This window comes from Priceomyces carsonii, assembly GCF_900007245.1.
Source record: "Priceomyces carsonii strain CBS4050 genome assembly, scaffold: Debaryomyces_carsonii_scaffold_5, whole genome shotgun sequence".
In the NCBI taxonomy this organism is placed as follows: domain Eukaryota; kingdom Fungi; phylum Ascomycota; class Pichiomycetes; order Serinales; family Debaryomycetaceae; genus Priceomyces; species Priceomyces carsonii.
This window is the reverse complement of record NW_026946678.1, coordinates 1,253,914-1,272,297: the sequence shown is the minus strand read 5'-3', so window position 1 is coordinate 1,272,297 and position 18,384 is coordinate 1,253,914. Positions and strand designations below refer to the sequence as shown.

At 35.0% G+C, this 18,384-nt stretch overlaps 9 protein-coding genes across 9 annotated transcripts; 6 read left to right on the top strand and 3 right to left on the bottom strand.

Annotated features, from left to right (window-relative positions):
* Window positions 1–88: 88 nt before the first annotated feature.
* On the bottom strand, window positions 89–3,214 carry CYM1 (Cym1p; the record flags this gene model as incomplete). The annotated part of the gene is made up of 1 exon (XM_062955029.1): window positions 89–3,214. One exon carries the CDS (start codon window positions 3,212–3,214, stop codon window positions 89–91), a length of 3,126 nt encoding a protein of 1,041 aa, XP_062811673.1.
* Window positions 3,215–3,564: 350 nt separating this feature from the next.
* OAC1 (Oac1p) lies at window positions 3,565–4,557 on the top strand (the record flags this gene model as incomplete). The annotated part of the gene is made up of 1 exon (XM_062955028.1): window positions 3,565–4,557. The coding sequence occupies one exon, from the start codon at window positions 3,565–3,567 to the stop codon at window positions 4,555–4,557; it is 993 nt and encodes a 330-aa protein (XP_062811672.1).
* A 391-nt stretch (window positions 4,558–4,948) lies between these two features.
* Window positions 4,949–7,240, top strand: MUB1 (Mub1p; the record flags this gene model as incomplete). The annotated part of the gene is made up of 1 exon (XM_062955027.1): window positions 4,949–7,240. One exon carries the CDS (start codon window positions 4,949–4,951, stop codon window positions 7,238–7,240), a length of 2,292 nt encoding a protein of 763 aa, XP_062811671.1.
* Window positions 7,241–7,398: 158 nt separating this feature from the next.
* On the top strand, window positions 7,399–8,241 carry MMS21 (SUMO ligase; the record flags this gene model as incomplete). The annotated part of the gene is made up of 1 exon (XM_062955026.1): window positions 7,399–8,241. One exon carries the CDS (start codon window positions 7,399–7,401, stop codon window positions 8,239–8,241), a length of 843 nt encoding a protein of 280 aa, XP_062811670.1.
* A 328-nt stretch (window positions 8,242–8,569) lies between these two features.
* On the top strand, window positions 8,570–13,462 carry ESP1 (separase; the record flags this gene model as incomplete). The annotated part of the gene is made up of 1 exon (XM_062955025.1): window positions 8,570–13,462. The coding sequence occupies one exon, from the start codon at window positions 8,570–8,572 to the stop codon at window positions 13,460–13,462; it is 4,893 nt and encodes a 1,630-aa protein (XP_062811669.1).
* Window positions 13,463–14,540: 1,078 nt separating this feature from the next.
* PRCAT00004986001 (uncharacterized protein) lies at window positions 14,541–14,675 on the top strand (the record flags this gene model as incomplete). Its single annotated transcript, XM_062955024.1, has 1 exon — window positions 14,541–14,675. One exon carries the CDS (start codon window positions 14,541–14,543, stop codon window positions 14,673–14,675), a length of 135 nt encoding a protein of 44 aa, XP_062811668.1.
* A 162-nt stretch (window positions 14,676–14,837) lies between these two features.
* On the top strand, window positions 14,838–15,515 carry PRCAT00004985001 (uncharacterized protein; the record flags this gene model as incomplete). The annotated part of the gene is made up of 1 exon (XM_062955023.1): window positions 14,838–15,515. The coding sequence occupies one exon, from the start codon at window positions 14,838–14,840 to the stop codon at window positions 15,513–15,515; it is 678 nt and encodes a 225-aa protein (XP_062811667.1).
* A 70-nt stretch (window positions 15,516–15,585) lies between these two features.
* Window positions 15,586–17,490, bottom strand: PRCAT00004984001 (uncharacterized protein; the record flags this gene model as incomplete). Its single annotated transcript, XM_062955022.1, has 1 exon — window positions 15,586–17,490. The coding sequence occupies one exon, from the start codon at window positions 17,488–17,490 to the stop codon at window positions 15,586–15,588; it is 1,905 nt and encodes a 634-aa protein (XP_062811666.1).
* A 605-nt stretch (window positions 17,491–18,095) lies between these two features.
* On the bottom strand, window positions 18,096–18,293 carry PRCAT00004983001 (uncharacterized protein; the record flags this gene model as incomplete). Its single annotated transcript, XM_062955020.1, has 1 exon — window positions 18,096–18,293. The coding sequence occupies one exon, from the start codon at window positions 18,291–18,293 to the stop codon at window positions 18,096–18,098; it is 198 nt and encodes a 65-aa protein (XP_062811665.1).
* Window positions 18,294–18,384: the final 91 nt, after the last annotated feature.

The following is an 18,384-nucleotide window of genomic DNA, read 5'->3' as shown; positions in this document are numbered from 1 at the left end:
AGATCGGAAGACATAGAAGCTTAGCATAATCTTGTATATATACTAGCACAATAAACTTTTTTGCGTATTTCTAAATGTAATTTCTAGGCTACTTATTTACATGGTTAGGGTTCTCTACACTCATCTTCTTGATATTCCAATTTTGAGCTTCCTTCAAATTCAACTTATCCTTATTTGCAATCACGGTAACAATATTGCATTTGTTTTCAATCAAATATTTCTCTACCACATTTTTAAGATCTTGGGAACCAACATCCAAAAAGTTTTCTCTCCTTTTCTGCCTCATCTCATCCGTTATTCCTTCGAGAAATACATTTGAACCTTGTGACGCAATGTGAATAGGAGCATCAACACTTTGAAAAATACTTAATTTAGCTTCCTGCAAGTCCTCATTGTTCAAATCGGCAGCCTTCATCAAAGCAACTTCAAAAGAATCTTTGAAAGAATCAACAGAAACTAATGGATTAGGATCCCTATAAGAATAATAGTTCAAAGTGCCGCTTAACCCATCGTACGTAAGTCCACCCCCATAAGCTCCATTTGATTCTCTAATGACAGAATGCAAGTGTTTAAAAGTCAAGATTTGAGCTAAAACTTGCAAAGCAGCACCATCTTTACTAACATAGCTTGACCCTACCTTTGCTAGGGAAGCATATCCAACTTGGAACGGTAAGTCAATTAAGGTATTGCTGCTCTCCAAACCCTGGTCCTTGAAAGAGGCAACTAATGACTCTAAATTATTTTGGACTGGTGGTCGGGATATCATTTTTTGGTCAAATTTTTCTATCAATTTTTCATTTTCGTTCAAAAGCTTATTACTTCCAACCAAGCTGTACTCGAAATGTCCATTTTGAAGTAATAAATTTCGAATATCCTTCAAAATTGGAAGTACAGACTTCGCTAAGTAATCCTTCGAATTCTTTTCGAGATTTGCATTCAAATCGAGGACAAATTGAACCTGAGCTAGTCCACTTAATTGCTCAGTAATGAATTTGGTTGGCGAAAGTTTGGAATTGCTCAAAGAGCTAGCAAAGGAGTGGCCCCTGTCAGCTATCACGTTAATTTGATTTTGACTCAAGCCTTTGACTAAAATATTCAACTTGTCGAGAACTTCTTCGTCATCGTCGAACCTTGTCTCGCAAAGAATTTCATTCCACAAATCATAAATGTGTTGAGAATTTTCTCCCAATGACATTCCCTTCATCAAGAAACTTAATTTTGTATTCGACACATTAAAAGGGTCCGTTTTAGGACTTATTGAGAACAGCAAACCGCCCGTCAATTTTTGAATTTTCGTTTCTAAATCGGTCACTGAGGTTTTCGTAGTTCCTGCCAAATTTGTTAAACAAGACGTAAATAGTGGCAAAAACTTATAATATTCAGAGGGTAAAAATGATATATCTTTTTTCGCAGTAACATATACTAATCCGTTTGCATCCACAACTCTCTTTTGGATTTTATGACGATCAGTGCTTGAAAATTCCAAATCATAAAAGTCTCCTTGTCTAGGAATGTCCTTCAATGTCAAAGTAGGCAAAACAGAAACATCTTCATCTGTCTTTTGCTTTTCAGCCAAACGTAATCCTCGTTCGTAGATAATTTCCTTGTCATCGGACGATAGATTATTTGTTTTCTTATGAAGCCTTTCCTTTTCTTCAACTTCTAATTTAGTCATAAACTGTTCGTCAGGCACCATAGTGAATTTGAAAGTTTGCGTATCAGGATTCAACAAGCTGTTCTCTATGAGGTCCTTGAACATCAAAAGACCTTTCTCTGCATATTCTTGTTTAAATTCATTCAATATTTTCTCGACCAGTAACATCGTTATAGGGCACATTCCATTTACCCAGGTAGGGACCAAACTACTCAACAAACCTAAACCGAATTCAGGTTTGTGTTTTTTAAAGTTCAACTCAATTTGATGTAAAATCGCTTCAACCCTATCTTCAAACTTCTTATCCGGATTCGAAAACCTTGGAAGAACTTTATCTTTAATGATATCTGTAATCTTAGCTTTCAAATCATTTGACTTTTCCAAAGAAATGTTATTCATCCCGATTGTGAATGATAAGAGAGCAGTTGTTGAATCAAGCCCCGAGTTAACTGAAAAATCATCTCCGTATTCAGTCTCAATCAATTCCTGATAAAAAGGAGCACTATGTCCATCAAACAATAGTGAGCTTAATGCTTTCCACTTGAATATATCGTACTGCTTGGACTCATCTAAGGGATTACCTAGATTCCACGTAATCGAAGTTTTATATTGTTCTTCTATAGGCTTCCCCGACATTGAATCAACCGGGCCGCTGACTGTGACATCAGTATTTTCAGAAGTTTGAGTAAAAATTGGCAACTTCGTGACAGAGTTTTTCTGCCTACGACCAAACTGATTAAAAAAGGTATTAAGTTTTTGTAAATGGTCCACTAATGGAAATGAGCCATATGTAAAGGTCCTCGCATTGGATGGATGGTAGTTCTTAAAATGAAATTCGATTAAATCTTCGTAACTCAAGTCAGTAATCTTCGATGGATCACCACCAGAATTATTCAAGGACGCATATATTGCTTCTTGAAATTTTATATAATAGTAGTAGGCTGAGTTAGAATACTGGCCCTTCATTTCATTATAAACAACACCTTTGAAAGCCAACGAACTTTCTTTATTTTCAGTTTCCTGGTTTTCTAATCGCCAACCCTCTTGAGTGAAATCTTCAAAAGTGAGCAAAGGTTCGAATGTTGAAGATAAGTATACGTCCATCAAATTCTCGAAATCCTTTGCATTAGTCGTAGCGAATGGATAAAATGTGTAGTCATGACCCGTCATTGCGTTCATGAAATTGCTTAAAGACCTGTTCAACATCTTGAAAAAAGGGTCTCTGACAGGATATTTATGAGATCCACATAAAGTGGTATGCTCTAAAATATGAGGAACCCCAGTGGCGTCAGGAGCATTAGTTTTGAATGCCACCAGAAATACGTTGTTTTTATCATGAGGTGAGTCTAAGTGAACATGTTCAGACCCAGTCTTGGAGTGTTTAAGCTGAACTGCAACAAGCGAAAACTCTGGTATTTCCCTCGCATTCTCAATAGTATAACCATGTATACTTTGTCCCACAGGATATTTTAGAAGGCTTTCTCTGAGCCCAGTAGTAGAGAGGTATCTTTTACTAAGATCAACTGCTCTTCTTCGAAAAAGAACACTTTTGCTCAACATAATTCTGATTTATGGTACTGACGAATAGAACAGAACGAATCGAAACCTTAATTTCTCATCTCTTGATAATGCGAGGCATAAAACATGAAAAAAAGAAAAAAAAAATTGAACAGCAAAATTGAAAAGAAAGAGCTTAAGGCAAGATATGATTCTTAATGGCATTGAAATGGATCTCTAGGCTTACTCAAGTAGAGGCCGTAAAGCTAACAGGCTCTTGTAACTTCTCCTGACCAGTAAAAAGGAATTATTGATTACAAGCACGTGACTTGATGTCGAAAGATGAGCAGCATGAAAAATGCATTGGATTGGAACTAAACGAGATCTGAGGATAGTAGCTTTCCCACAGGAAGATGAGTACAAAGCTTGATACGAACAAGGACTCCAAAGATATAAGTGAAAGTATATCTACTTTCGGGGGCTTTGTTGCGGGAGGTTTAGCTGCTTGTGGGGCTGTAACTTTCACAAACCCCATTGAGTTGATAAAAATCCGGATGCAATTACAAGGTGAGTTAGTTAAAAGCTCAAAGAATGCTGTCAAACTATACGAAAACCCTATACAAGCATTCTTCTGGATCTATAGGAATGAAGGTATTAGAGGACTACAGCAAGGTCTTGTTGGTGGATACTGCTATCAATTGGGTTTAAATGGTTGCAGAATCGGATTATATGAACCAAGTAGATACTATCTCACTAAATACCTTCGTCCATCCATATTCACTGAAAATGGTAACATTCCGCAGAATATTTTTATCAATGTCTTCGCTGGGTTTCTTTCGGGTTCCGCAGGTGCTGTGCTAGGCTCTCCATTTTTCCTTGTCAAGACAAGGATGCAATCATATTCAAAAGCAAAAACTACCATGAATGTTGGACAGCAGACTTATTATAAAAGCGTTTGGGATGGGTTAGCATCTGTATATAAAATAGCAGGTGTCAAGGGATTATTTAGAGGTGTCGATGCAGCTATTTTAAGAACAGGGGCCGGTTCTGCTGCACAGCTTCCAGTGTACTATTATACCAAGAATTTTTTGTTGTATGAGAAGATAGTCAAAGATGATACTCTAGCTTTGCATTTCCTTTCCTCATTGGCTGCTGGGGTAGCAGTTGCAATTGTAATGAATCCGTGGGATGTCGTTCTTACCAGAGTCTATAATCAAAGAGGAGACCTTTATAGCGGCCCTATCGATTGTTTTGCTAAGACTATCAGGGCCGAGGGATTTGGAGCTTTATACAAGGGATTCTGGGCTCAGTTGTTAAGAGTTGGGCCCCACTCCATACTTACTCTCATGTTTATGGAGCGCTGTATGAAAATTGTGCAGAATGTAGAAACAACTCTCTTTTTGTAGATATATTTATTAGATTTATTAGACGAAGCTTAGAGAAATTAGAGTAAAGAGAGTATTGAAGTTAAGTTAAACACTGTCTCTTATCTTCATGCCTTCTTTGCCAACTAATATTACTTTTCTGATCACGTGATTATTACTGGGCAAATTTTCCATCGATTCCACTTAAACAGGTGGCAAGGGATGTTATGACAAGAAGTGAATATAAAATCTTGACTAAAAAATAGTGTATTTGTAATTATAGTTGAACTATAGGGACATTCATTTCGTGTTAATCATAAAGATTTTTGTAATTAGGATATTCTAGGGATTACGGTGGTTTGGGGTAATTAAAAAATCGTTTGTTTTCAGATACACCTTCGAAGATTAAATACGACTTTCCAGAAACATATATATGCGGGACTCGAATTATAAGTCTGTTTCAAGCAACAAGGCTGCTGTGACAATTACCACGAGCCTTTATGATAGAAGAGCCTTGGATGTGACATCCGACAAGCCCTTAGTAAATTCGTTAAACCATTTGACGTATCTCGTATCATCGCTGGCAAAAGTGAGGGAAACTTTGTCGATGGATGGCGGCATTGAGCGTCTAATAGAAATTTTACACGAATGTCATAATACTACTTTCAATCTCAACGATACTATCTTCAATAGTGAAAAAAAATTATTGACAGCGTGGAAATGGACTTTGACCTTCCAGTGCTTAGTTCTTGTAGGAACTAGAGGTACTGAGAAAATAAGACAAAAAGTAGTAAAGGCTGGTATTTTGCCTATCATTGCAACTGTATTGGACAACTATTTGTCCCTTCATGAGAGAACCTTTATTCATGCGAATTCACGACCCATGCATCATCACCATACACTGTTACAACAACAATGTCAACATTTCCAACAGCAGCTGCAGCAGCGGCAAAATCAAGCTGATCAACGCCAAGATCGCCGGCAACAACAAAATGAACTGCTGCTGCTGCAGCTATCGCAGGGAATCTCTTCGCAAGAAGCTCAACAGCAGCATAACAGTGAGAATGGAAATCCTGCTCATGAAGATTTCACAAATAATATTAACCTTCATAATACTTTCCCGAATGATTTGCATCCAACACATGTGGAATTAAGTGACTTATCAGTCCCGATTAATGCAGCAGCAGCAGCAGCAGTTGAAGAAGCAGCCGCGATTTCAAACTCAAATGGATTCCCAACTTTTTTTAGCAACAGTCACCCCAGTAATCTAACAAGTGAGGATTATGAAAATTTGAATGTTGAACAATTTTTTAAATTGATTGGTGTGAACTACAAAACTAATACCATAAATAATGATATAAGAAGAAGATACTTAATAGTAAATATTATCAAAAAGTTGAGAGAAGAAAAAGAAACAGACTTACTAGATGATAGATTCCTTAATGATAACGATTATGAAATGGATAATAATTTACAATTTTTGTCCGACTTATATTTGCAAGACCACGATCATAATAGAATTTTGATGAATGCAAAGATTGCGCCTCGGAATTTTACTGATACAGGTGTCGTCATCCCAAGAGATGATGACATTGTTTGGTCTTTACAATTACTAGCATATATTTCGAAATATCCGTACCTCAAAGATATATTACAGAACACACATTTAGTTATTGATATGAGCATCAGAGATAAGCAATTGAAAATGTATTTAGAGAAGCAAATGAAGTTGAAAATAAAGAAAAAGATTTTGACACAGCCTAGAGCTTCCGTGACCTCAAAAGGACAAAGAGAAGCCCATGTTCAGAGATTTAGTCCTTCGGCTTCCAATTCTCCTCAAATGCTCAATGATTTAGGTACTCTCGATAATTTCATTCTAGAAGAAGATAAATTGGAATTATGTGGTAAGCCTCACTCTACAGGATTGACAGAAAATGCCGAGATAGAAGATGACAGTGACGAAGTGGATGAGGAAGGAGAATGTGGCGGAGTGCTTGATGATCTTGAATCAGAAGAAGTTAATGACTACAATGTTTCGTGCAATCCAGAAGTAGATGATATGGCATGTCCATCTATCGGTTCAAATTATTTGAATAAATTGTATGACTCAATCATTGATGCGGAATCCATAGTCAATGACATGGAGAGAGACATCAAATTACTTCAATTAAATGAAAGGATTGAAAAATACCTTGATGACGAATGTAAAAAATTAAGCAAGGCAATTATAAAAACTAGAAAAGAATCGAAAGAGTTCTTAGAAGAAAAGTGGAAATATAGTACCTACAATAAGTTCGACGTTGATGGTATCAATGACGAGCAAGATGATTCTTTGGTTGAATACAAGAAGGTAAATCTATTTCCAATGGTAGAGAAGTTCACTTTTCTATCTGGTACGGACATGTATTATTGGTCCGGTGTGATAATGAGAAATTCTTGTAGGAGAAACGAACATAGGGGTGGGGTGAGACAATGTGGTAATCTTGAATGTGGCAAGTGGGAAAAATTCCCCAGAGAATTTCTGAAGTGTCGTAGATGCAAGAGAACTAAGTATTGTTCTAGAGAATGTCAGATGAAAGCATGGCACTGTCATAGAAATTGGTGTATTCCGAGCAACTCGAGCAACACTACTACGACCACTGCAAATCAACAAGTTGATGCTGTAGAATCCTCTAATGCTCCTGATGACGATAGTCAGCGAGATTTGTTCTCAGAGCTGTCATGACTATGAAATAGAATATAAGCCAATTTATCAATTTTCGTGTCTCTGCATATTGTAGATATCTTCGAATCGCGCATTGATATCAAAAAAGTACATATTATTGTTCAGGCTTTTATCATCTTTATCATCCTATGCGCTAGTTTAGCTTAAATCAGCGTAACATGGATGACCCAGGAGATCTATTTGAGGATATTCCGACTGATTTAGAAATTCCTGAGAATTTGCCCTTAAATAATATTCTTGTTAGAGATTTTGAGAAGGTAGCGAATTTTCAAGACCCCACATATAAAATAATAGAAGAGTTAATTGAGAATTTAGTGAAAGAGACAGATCGCTATGTTGAACATATTCTTAGTACTCCGGATTTTGAATTAGATGAAAATTATTTGAGTCAAAATTTAAATAACTTGAAAAAATTGATTGAAACTACTTTCAAATTAAACAAGTATAAAAATGCATCACAGAACACCAAGAAGAAAGCAAAATCTAACGCCTCGAATGATCCTGAGTTTTCTTTAGAATCATTAAATTACTTTCAGAGTAATTTAAATGTACCCTCTTTGCAAGATTTGCTAAGACAAGAATACATAGAAAATCAAGAATTCGATCGTACATCTCTGGAAATGCTACTAAAATCTAATGAGAACTATCAGTACTTGAAAAATATCTGCTTTGTTCTAAAGAATCCTTTAGATCCATTTCCTGACGAAGATAATGAAGATGATGAGTTGAAAGTAAGTGGAGGCAAAATTGAATTGAGGGATCCAATATCAATGAATTACTTCACACATCCAGTAACTTCTAAAAAGTGCCTTCATACTTATGAGGAGTCAGCGATAATCTTGTATTTGGATGAAGGCAGTCAAGTTTGTCCTATAAATGGCTGTAATTCACCTTTGTCTATAAATGACTTAAAATTTGATAAAATAATGCTTCTTAGGACAAAAGCTTTCCTTGCTCGAGAGAAACATAGGGGACGTTACGAAAATATAGAAAGGTTATAATGACTTTTATTGTGTTTCTCATAATAGATAGTATCTGTAAGCAAACTGGTATAGCATAAATTTTTACAAGAAGCCTACTTTTTGTAGTTATTAAAGTTAATTCTAAATTTCGAGAAAACTATACCCAGTGATATGAAATAGCTATCTTAGGAAGTGTAGACTGTCTTGCAATTGCAAGCTTCTTCCTTGTTCAATTTGTGTAGCTATATTCTAATATGTAAAGACATATTGTATTATATGTAGGATAAACACAAATCTATATCGTATGCGCTCTTTGTTTACCTTTAGATCAGCTAGCACTTACAATAAACTGGTCACTTAATGTGCAATGGATCCAGACATTAGACTTGTGCTATCAAAATTCCTTCAAAAAGATGCAGCTAAACCTTTGCTGGAATCAAAAAGACATAACATTTTACGTGATAATGACAAATACGTACAGTCGACGGCAAGGACGTTCATCGAATCCACATTAAACTCAAAAATGGATGCAGAAGCCTTGAATTTACTTTCAGATTGCTTCAAGGTTATTTATAGACTTAATGAATATAACTACGATAGTGTTGAAGACATTAAGAGGCATCAAGTCTTCATAATAAAGTTGCTTGAAATTAAGAAGCCAAAGAAAGCCTTAGAACAATTGTCTTGTCTACACTATTTTATAGCAAAAACTGTTAATTGTGAAGGATCTTTACAGTTAAACCTCACATCAATAGAGATTCTAGTACTTGGAATCCCGTTCAATGAAGACATAAGTCATGATTTACCCCTACCACTAATAGGCTCGGTAATTGCGCACCACTTTTTAGTCTTACAGTGCTTGCTTCAAGTCATAACACTGGATATAAAGTCATTCGTTAGCTCACCAAACACACTTATTAAAATTTCGTCATTGAAGTTGGTATCTGACTTGTTGCTATCAGAGAGCAGCTTCATGCGATGGTTAAATTGCAATCAAGATGCGACTACAAAGGAAAAGTATCAAAACAACATAATCAAGTTAGTAAAGGGATATATGAAAGTTGTCACAATTTTAAGAAAAAGAATTGATTCGAATCATTTGCAGGAGTTTGAGACTTGTTTGCTGATAAAATTAGCTCAGTTTTCAAATGAACAGTCCCTATTAAGTGACACCCATCCAACAAAGGCGCACTTGCCATATATTGAAGATATAAAGCATTTAAATTTTACTAATTTAGATGTATTGTTTTTGAAAATTAACTCCAATAAGATTCTGGATTCCATTGCGAGCTTATTGAACTTGGTAGAAAACCCATCTCCTGAAGCAATATTTGATCTTAAGCTAAATTTAGGTAGCTCACAAAAAGAAATGCTAATAAATCAAGAGTTCTTGAAATTAATCAGATCATTTCCACTAACTAAAAACGATATCTCTCAATCATTTGTTGACACAATTTTGTCATATCTTGCATCAAAGGTTTCTTTGCTTAAACAGCTAACAAGCTCCCATTTACTAATCTTGGATGCATTCACAGTTTACATCAAAGATTTAATAAATTTGGATTGTCCCACGGATTTTTCTTCAAAAATATTGGCCCAATTGTTTTCAATTTATGGTCATTTCCATCAATTCAAACGCATTAGAAATATTTCTAACTTATTTTACAACTTAGGAGTCAAAACGAAAAATATTAATTTCTTAAATTTATGCATCAAATATGAGACATTTATAAAAGAAAACGACAAGAATGAAGCATTTGATAATTTACAACAAAAAGTCCATAAAGTGGCTTTTTTTTTACATGAACAAAAGCTTTTCAACAAATCTCTCCAGGTTCTATGTGGCTATCTTAAAGTTTTTGATTTAGGAGGAAGTTCTCTTGCTAGCTTCTATGACAACCATTATCAAACAAAGGACACCACATCAATACAATTACTAGTAAAGAATTTTATTTCAAACAATAGTTTTTCAATTAACATATTCCGAGAGTGTTGGATATCTGACTCATTTCAGGTCCACATTATAATTGATGTTTTAAAATTATTGGACAAAATGGGCGATACGAAAGAGAAGACAATCTTAGCCAATGATATTGTCAAAAGTTTATCCTACTCTGATAACAACTTAAATCTATTAGTATACTATCACTACTATAATTTAAGTGGAATTGTCTTAATGTTGCAGCTAAATGTTGAAAATTTTCCTTCCGATAATTTAATATTGTCTGGTGTGTACCTTCAACGATCTATTTGCTTAATGGATGAGAGCGACTTCTTGCTGTGTATTAATTACTTTGAATCGTATTTGAAGGGATCATTCAATGAGAGAAATATGCCTTATGAGAAAGAAATATTTCGTGCATTAATTTTATTCCTTAAATTAAACGCGTTAAATGGCTATATTATACATTTCATCGAGCAATACAAAAATCGAAAGAGGAAAATTGATGATGAGATGCAAATATTTTGTCAACTCGAATTATGTACTGCTTATTTGAAACTAAGCGCCTCAAAGGAAGCTTCTGATAACTTAACTATGTTAGGACCTATGTTAAAAGAAATGAAAGAACATTCTCTACGCGATGTTCTCAGGTTTAACTTACTTCAGTTAGAGTTTTGCTTAGTGATGAAGAACACAACAATGGCAAAAGAAAAGTTTAACAGAGTATTGAAGTTCCTTCGCTCTAAAGAGGAATTCAGCATAAGTTCGAGTAGTCACAATTTTATTGAGAAGTTAAAAAACTTAATTTTGATTGCAAAATTTCAATTGCTCACATCAACTTTGAATTTTCTTCTAGGACACAGCTTTGCTTCATTTATCAATTTAAAGATTGCTATAAAGTTGTTGTATTCTATCACGAGAAAGTTATCATTAAATATACCTAAAGCGACATTGAATGAAATAAGATGGGAAACTACTGGTTTGCTTTTTGAAGCTTTTGACGGCATAGTAATAATATTAATGCACCTTGGAGTGTCAAGAGATTTATTATACTTTTATGATGAGTTCATTAAACTTGATAAATCGGTCTTTGCTCCTGTTACTAACTGTTTCAATAATATGAAGTTTGCTACTTATAATTACCTACTTCAACACGATAATGAAATTCGATCATGCTGTCTTAAGATTCGAGATTATCAACGCTTTAGCTTGGTGTCTTCCAACGTGTCTATCAGACATTGTTTCACTTTACTCATGAAATATTTCAATGCTCAGCCAGACAACTCGATAATACTAGAATTTATAGATCAGGGGAATCATATAGAGTCAGCGTTAAAATTAAAGTCATATAATTATGACAAGCTTGAGTTTGACTTCCTATATTTATCGTCTTTGTCTGCACGTCAGCCCCTTATATCACCAACAGTTGATCTAGCTCAAGATTCGCATAGAAGGATACTACAGAATGTAATTGAATCAAAGCGAGGCCTATTTGAATCAATTAGTAATTTGGCAAAATTCCCAAGTACTCGAAACTTGTTGCTGTCGAATTTTGCTTTGCCATGCGTCATATCCGAAGGAGTCCTCAATGATAACTTAGTTCCTGTTGAGTCTCTCAATCTTTTGATAAAATCTAAACAGCTTTTGTTAGATCGTTTTAAAGCATATGACTATCATGAATTGTCTGTTCATGAACTAAATGACCTTTATAAGGTTCTGAATTATTGTTTATCAATAATTTCTTCCATGTCTATTTTCAGAGCCAGCACTAGTTTACTAGTAGATTTGTTTTATTTGCTGGATATATCGCGTTTTCTACCATTTAAGAATGATAAGTTTTTGAACCATAGTTCAATCACTGAAGTTTTACCTAATGATATCGAAAGTGGAAGAAAGCTTGTTGCATTTGATTGTTTATCAAGAGAATTTCATCATGAATTGAATTGTGTTCTTCCTCAATCATGGACAGCTATAACAATCGATGTCTGTTCATATTCAGGTGACTTAATCATATCGAAGGTAAGAAGAGGTTCTGATCCTTTCTTTGTAAGATTGTCGCTAGATAGATTTCACAAGAGAGACTCTAATATCCCTGATGTTTCATTTAACGATGCTTTAAGTGAGTTCAAAGATATTATTAGGCAAAGTGACTTATCTACAAAATCTTCTACAACTTCGAGAATTAACAGTAAGGAAGATCGCAAAGCTTGGTGGAAGTTGCGCTTCGGATTGGATTCAAAGCTCAAAGACTTAATCGATCATGTAGAATCTTTTTGGTTGGGGGGGTTTCGAAGCATATTTGCAACTAACGACGATAGCGAAGAATTCAAAAAGTTTAAAATTGAATTCTTGGAAATACTACGCCAGCTGCTTCCATCAAGGTCAGTGCCAAGTAGATTTATGGAATTTGAAGATAACTTGATATTGGCCTTTTACAATCTTCGTGAATGTGAATCAATGGAAATTGACGACTTATTTTATTTTCTAATTGATTCTTTGAATACTCATGGGGAAAAAAATAAGTATGGCAATGTTAACTTTGAAAAGGTGCGCCAGTTTGTGAAGCGGCTGCTGGAAAAATACCGTAAGTCACAAAGCTCATCTACTGAAGAACATATCGTTCTTGTGGTAAGCTCTTATTGTACATTTTTCCCGTGGGAGTCGATGAGGTGCCTAAGACAAAAATCTGTTTCTAGAATACCGTCACTTCATCTCATGCTCAACATGCTTAAAAATAGAAATTCTGATTTAACTATTCGTGACAAATCAAATGTTTATTACGTACTCAATCCTGGTGGTGATTTGAGAAGAACGGAAGAGAATTTCAAGCCTTTATTCTCAGAAATGAAGAACTGGGAGGGTATATCGGGCTCAGGTCCTGATGAAATGGAGCTTATGAATAAATTGATGAATAAGGATTTATTTATTTATCTTGGACATGGTGGCTGTGAGCATTATTTAAGGGTTTCTACCTTATATAAAGCTTGTCTACCTGAGCGAAGAAGGTTGCCTCCAAGTTTGTTGATTGGCTGCTCATCTGGTACAGTTAAATCGAATGGCTACTTGGAATCTACGGGTAATATATATAACTGGTTGACATGTGGAACTCCCATGATGCTAGTAAACTTATGGGACGTTACGGACAAAGATATTGATATGTTCACTCTATCTGTTTTTGCAAAATGGGGACTTTTGGCACCTCTTGATGGGCCAAAGAACATTTGCGAGGCAGTAAGCGAGAGTCGTGACCGTTGCAATCTAACATATTTGAACGGGGCTGCTCCTGTAGTTTACGGTCTTCCTTTGCGCTTGCAGTAGACGATTAAAGAATCATTTTGCATGTTTTTAATATGACTGTAGATTTAAGCGAATTTACACCCATTTCGGAATATCTGTAGGTTTCTAGTACTAAGCGGTTCTGTTTTTAGGTCCTGCGAAGTGTAAATCCCTATAATTATTGAAAAGGACTTAGAAATAAAATTGATATTTCGCAACCAAACTACGATATTCAAAGAAAAATTAAAAATTTTATTTGAATCAATAATTTCAACTTGAGCTAAATAAAAAGGAAAACCGTATATAGCCTCCTCTCTTTTTATGTGAGGATGATAAACTCGGAAAAGAACTGTTCGGACGTGGAGTTTCTCTTCCATTATTTTGTGGCCAATATCTGCACCTCTTTTATCTATCTTGTCTAAAATTGCTGTTCAGTTTTCTTCAATTGCTTTCGAAATTCGCTAACCTACAGTCTAGCTTAATATGAGTTGTATTTTAAAACAAAGTTTTATGAATCAAGCGAGATCTTATTCACTTTTATATACCTCAGCCTCAATAAGTAATAAAGCCTTGCAAAATTTGTAAATATTCTATTACTCTTTACCAGATGCATAGACAAAAGAAGAAAAATTCTTTTTCAAGCAACCATGTTCATCCTGTGATCTTTCAAGTCGATGTAGATTTGAAGTTTCCGAAACTTTGTTTTATGTTTTTGAAGGACCCTTACTTATGTAATTCAATCTTATTGATAAATTATGAGCGGGATTACCAATTTTCATCATATCGATAAAAGATTCTACTTACTTAGGATCAATTGTGGGTATTAATTATTTTGCATATAGACGAAAGTGCCTATAAAGAGATAATCGCATAATCAAGGTTGATACTTAGATACGAAACTTTTCTGTTTAATTGGCGGTGTTCAGCCATTCTGTATCCTTGAAGCTCGAGGAGTGTTATATTGGGTAGCTTTAGATATAATGGGTATTTGGGTCTTTAGCTTGATCTTATTATGGCTCTTAATTGGGTTTATGCTACATCCTCTTCTCTGACAAAATCCGATTTTAGATCATTATAATCTATTTTTTTCCACGTATATAAGGATCGGATCTCTTAAAAAATGTTAATTTTCAGCGCAAATAGTTTAGTGGTAAAATCCAACGTTCCCATTGTTGGGCCCCCGGTTCGATTCCGGGTTTGCGCACTCATTTTTTTTTATGATTTTCTTCTTTGCTCACCTCCATCCCACCACTGAATTATGCTTTAATGACACAAGACTTTACCCTACGAGGTCGAAGAAACTTTAGATATAAGTAATACATACTCTTTACCGAAACTTTCAAAGTAAATCGTATGAAAAGAGGACGAGTTTTAGATTAGTCGAAAAGGAAATTGAAAACACCAAAGTTGCGACGTGATGGCCTGCAACATGTTATCTGGTACAATCCGAAGGTATACTACTCGTGCCGACTTGAAAGATACCTTTAAACAAACAATGACTAGAATTGGATCCCAAGCAATGATTCTAAGTAGTGGAATCAGATTTGAAAATCCTGGTTTGCAGTTAAGCGGGATGACGTTGTCCTCTGTTGTATCATTGTCTATATTTCCCAAATCACTTTTACTGTTTAACTTGCATCTTCCGTCACACACATCCAGCTCTATTCATCGCCACGGGTACATGGCAATTCAATTACTTCCCCCAACCTCTGAAGCTGCTAAGCTTGGACGCATATTTGCAAGTGGTATAAAGCAGGAGCATAGTGGTGGATTATTGAAACCTTCTTCACGAGAATTGAATGATGGCGAAATATTTCACGAAATGACGACCCCATTTAGCAAGATTAATGAAAATGAATGGCATTATTATGAGTTGAAGGACAAAGAAATTAAAATTCCTATATTAAATGAAAGTGAAGCAGTATTTGTTTGTGAACCTGAGAGAAGTTTGATAGTCGATAATCACGAGATTTGGGTAGTGAAAGTAATTGACATCACGTTCCCTAATAAAACGTTCCAAGGGAAACGATCGGGAGGTCTCATATATTTTAAAAGAGGATTCCATAAAGTTGGTAATTTAATTGAAGAAAACTAGAAAACTAGATATATGCATATATTTGGAAATAGGTGTTTGGTTTTACAAAATAAATATTAACCTTCAGAGGTTACTCATTTAGTATCTTGTCCAAGTCTTTCTGTAGCTCGGCAGTCGCATGCATTACCTTTGGCAAAATAACTTCGAATTTCTCATCAACCTTTTTCGCTCTCCTTTGAATCTTCAACGATATCTCATTCTTTTTCAAACTCTTCAAGTCAGCCTGAAGTTTGAAGTTTTCATTAATTTTAGTATGGTGTTTGTTCAAGAGTTTAGAATGCTTTAACTCCATCGCTTGAAGATCAAGCCTTGCGGCTTTTAAATTTTCTCTTTCAAGATTTAATCGTTCCTCATAATTTTCACGTTCCCCTTTTAGGTCTTGAATTTTCTGTAAAGCTAATCCTTCTCGCTTATCAAATCGTTCTTTGCTCACTGACTCGTTATAAATTAAGTGATCTAAATCTTTTTGAATGAGAGAAATTTCGCTCTCCAATTGAATAATCGTATGCTTAAGTCCTTTTAGTTTCCCAAATGCTCTTACTTCATTTGTAGTTTGTTTATTGTATTTCGATAACCTTCCTTTCAAATTATCAATGTTATGCTTGAGGTCAGTAATCTTCTTTCCCTCCTCCCGCTTTAGTTTTTTAAGCTTCAGTTTCACACTAGTAAGGTTTTTGATAGATGAAACTACTGAAATCTTCAACGTCCTTAATGTAGAACTGTCCTTTAAACTCTCGTTTAAAACTCTCTTGTTGTCAACCGTGTTAATTATAAAATGGTTCAAAATCTTGTCATCTTCCATAATATCGATTTCATACTGAAAAAGCGATGTGAGTCCATGAATTAAAACATACAATTCATCTTTAGATTTAGTCACTTTGAAATATCTCCATTCGACGTTATTTATCTTGATTTTCAAATTTTGTTTATCTGATACCATCTTTCCATCTAAAAACTTAAATATAACCTTAGACTCATCAATAAGTAAAACAGCAATATTGGCAGTGGATGTTGGAGATTGGATGAACTGTCCGCCATTATTCTTTGATTTCGAAAACTTACCGCTAAAGAAATCGGGTCTCTTTATCAAGGTTTTAAATCCAGCTAAAATCGACCAAAACGGTTGGAGCGTTATATTAAACAATGCATTGTACTTTGCTCTAAATATGAATATGTTGTGATTGTTGAATGCGTGAACGAAAAAGTTTTCAAAGTTTTTTGCCGCCACCGAATTTTTAATTCTGTTCTTTGGATCGTTAGGTATTTTTTGTTTATCTAAGTCAACGGTTAGAATGCTATCGCCACCATAACTGTTATTCAAATTGACTTCTTCCTTACCATTGCTATGCATAAGTTTCTGATGAAATGAAGAAAGAGCAATGTGTAAGGACAATAAAACATAATATTTATCGTATTGATGACGTGCAGTCGAATAAAAACTCTTGAAGCTAAGAAGACTCACAAAATAGTTGATGTAGTTTACAGCAAGAAAACACATAACAAAATGACCTAAGCTGCTGTTCACGAACTTGTTTTCATAATAAATTTTGACATTAAGCTTCCTGTTAGATACCGCGGTGCTTATGGAAGAAGTTCCAATCAAATTACAAGCAATTATAGACGTAGCAAATATAATAAGATAGTGAACAAGTAATTCTTTTCTTTTAATTGCAAGATTTTTGAATCCATAGTAAATAATGAAATCGAGAACCAAGACCCTCACAAGTTCCCATATCGGCAGTCCATAAACACTCCACCAAGGCCTATGCTTCTCAAACTCGGTGAAGAGTATTTTGCTTCCTATTTCATCCACCACAATATATACACTAAGTAATATGACAGATAATGATTGTGGTAGTGCTAAAAATATAAACACTAGTGAAAGGATGTCCCGCAAAGATGATGACGGGAGAACTGTCGATGTTATCGAACTTTGGTAGTTCTGAGACTTGGAATGATGACTAGCACCATCCATGTTCCATTTAGTATCGTCAAGTTTGGCCTTGTTGTTCTATTTTGAATATTTTAAGTTTGAAATTTTTTTCTGCAATACTCAGAACTATATGCAGAAACAATGATTTTTTAGCTTGCGTTACATCTAACATTCTGTTCTAGCCACTAATGAAACGGCGAACTTAGAAATTGAAAAATGGTTGATTGATGCTGCTGTTTTGTGAAATAGTATATCACAAAGTGTTCTTTATGCTTGACAAAATTGCAATACAGATATTCAACTTATTTTCACACTACAGGTAAACTTCCGTGCAAAAATGGACGAGAAATTCTTACAATTCAAACGATCTTTTATGAGATCTATGAGTACCACTCTGTCTTGTTTGATCATGATGGTCAAGGTTTGATCGCACACAGCTGAAGGCTACAAAGTCAGCATTACTGGTACTGTCCCTATCGAATTAAATGGAATATAAATCAACATTAAAATATTCTAGTAATTAGCACATTATTCAGCAAGTTAACAGACAAAGTACGCTATAAATAAGATGTAGAATTCTCAAGGCTTTTTACAACACTAAATCCAAAATTATTAACTTTCTCAAAGTTTTCAGCAACCTCAATTCTTTAATATATAAACTCGTGCTTATTCAAAAAGAAGCATTTTGTTAGTTTAGAAAGTTCACCAGGAAGGATGTAGACACCAAAGGCTGCGACTGGAATAGTAACAAGAAAATCAATCTCAAATACCCATTTCCAAACAGGCAATTCACTGTTTCCGTCAAGAGATCTATGGATATCAAATTGAATATAACCTCCGGCCATACTTCCTAAAGAACACGATGAAACAAAAATAGCCGTATGGGCATTAATTCAGCTGGAGCATACCAGGATCCTAAGATGTAATGACAAGCAG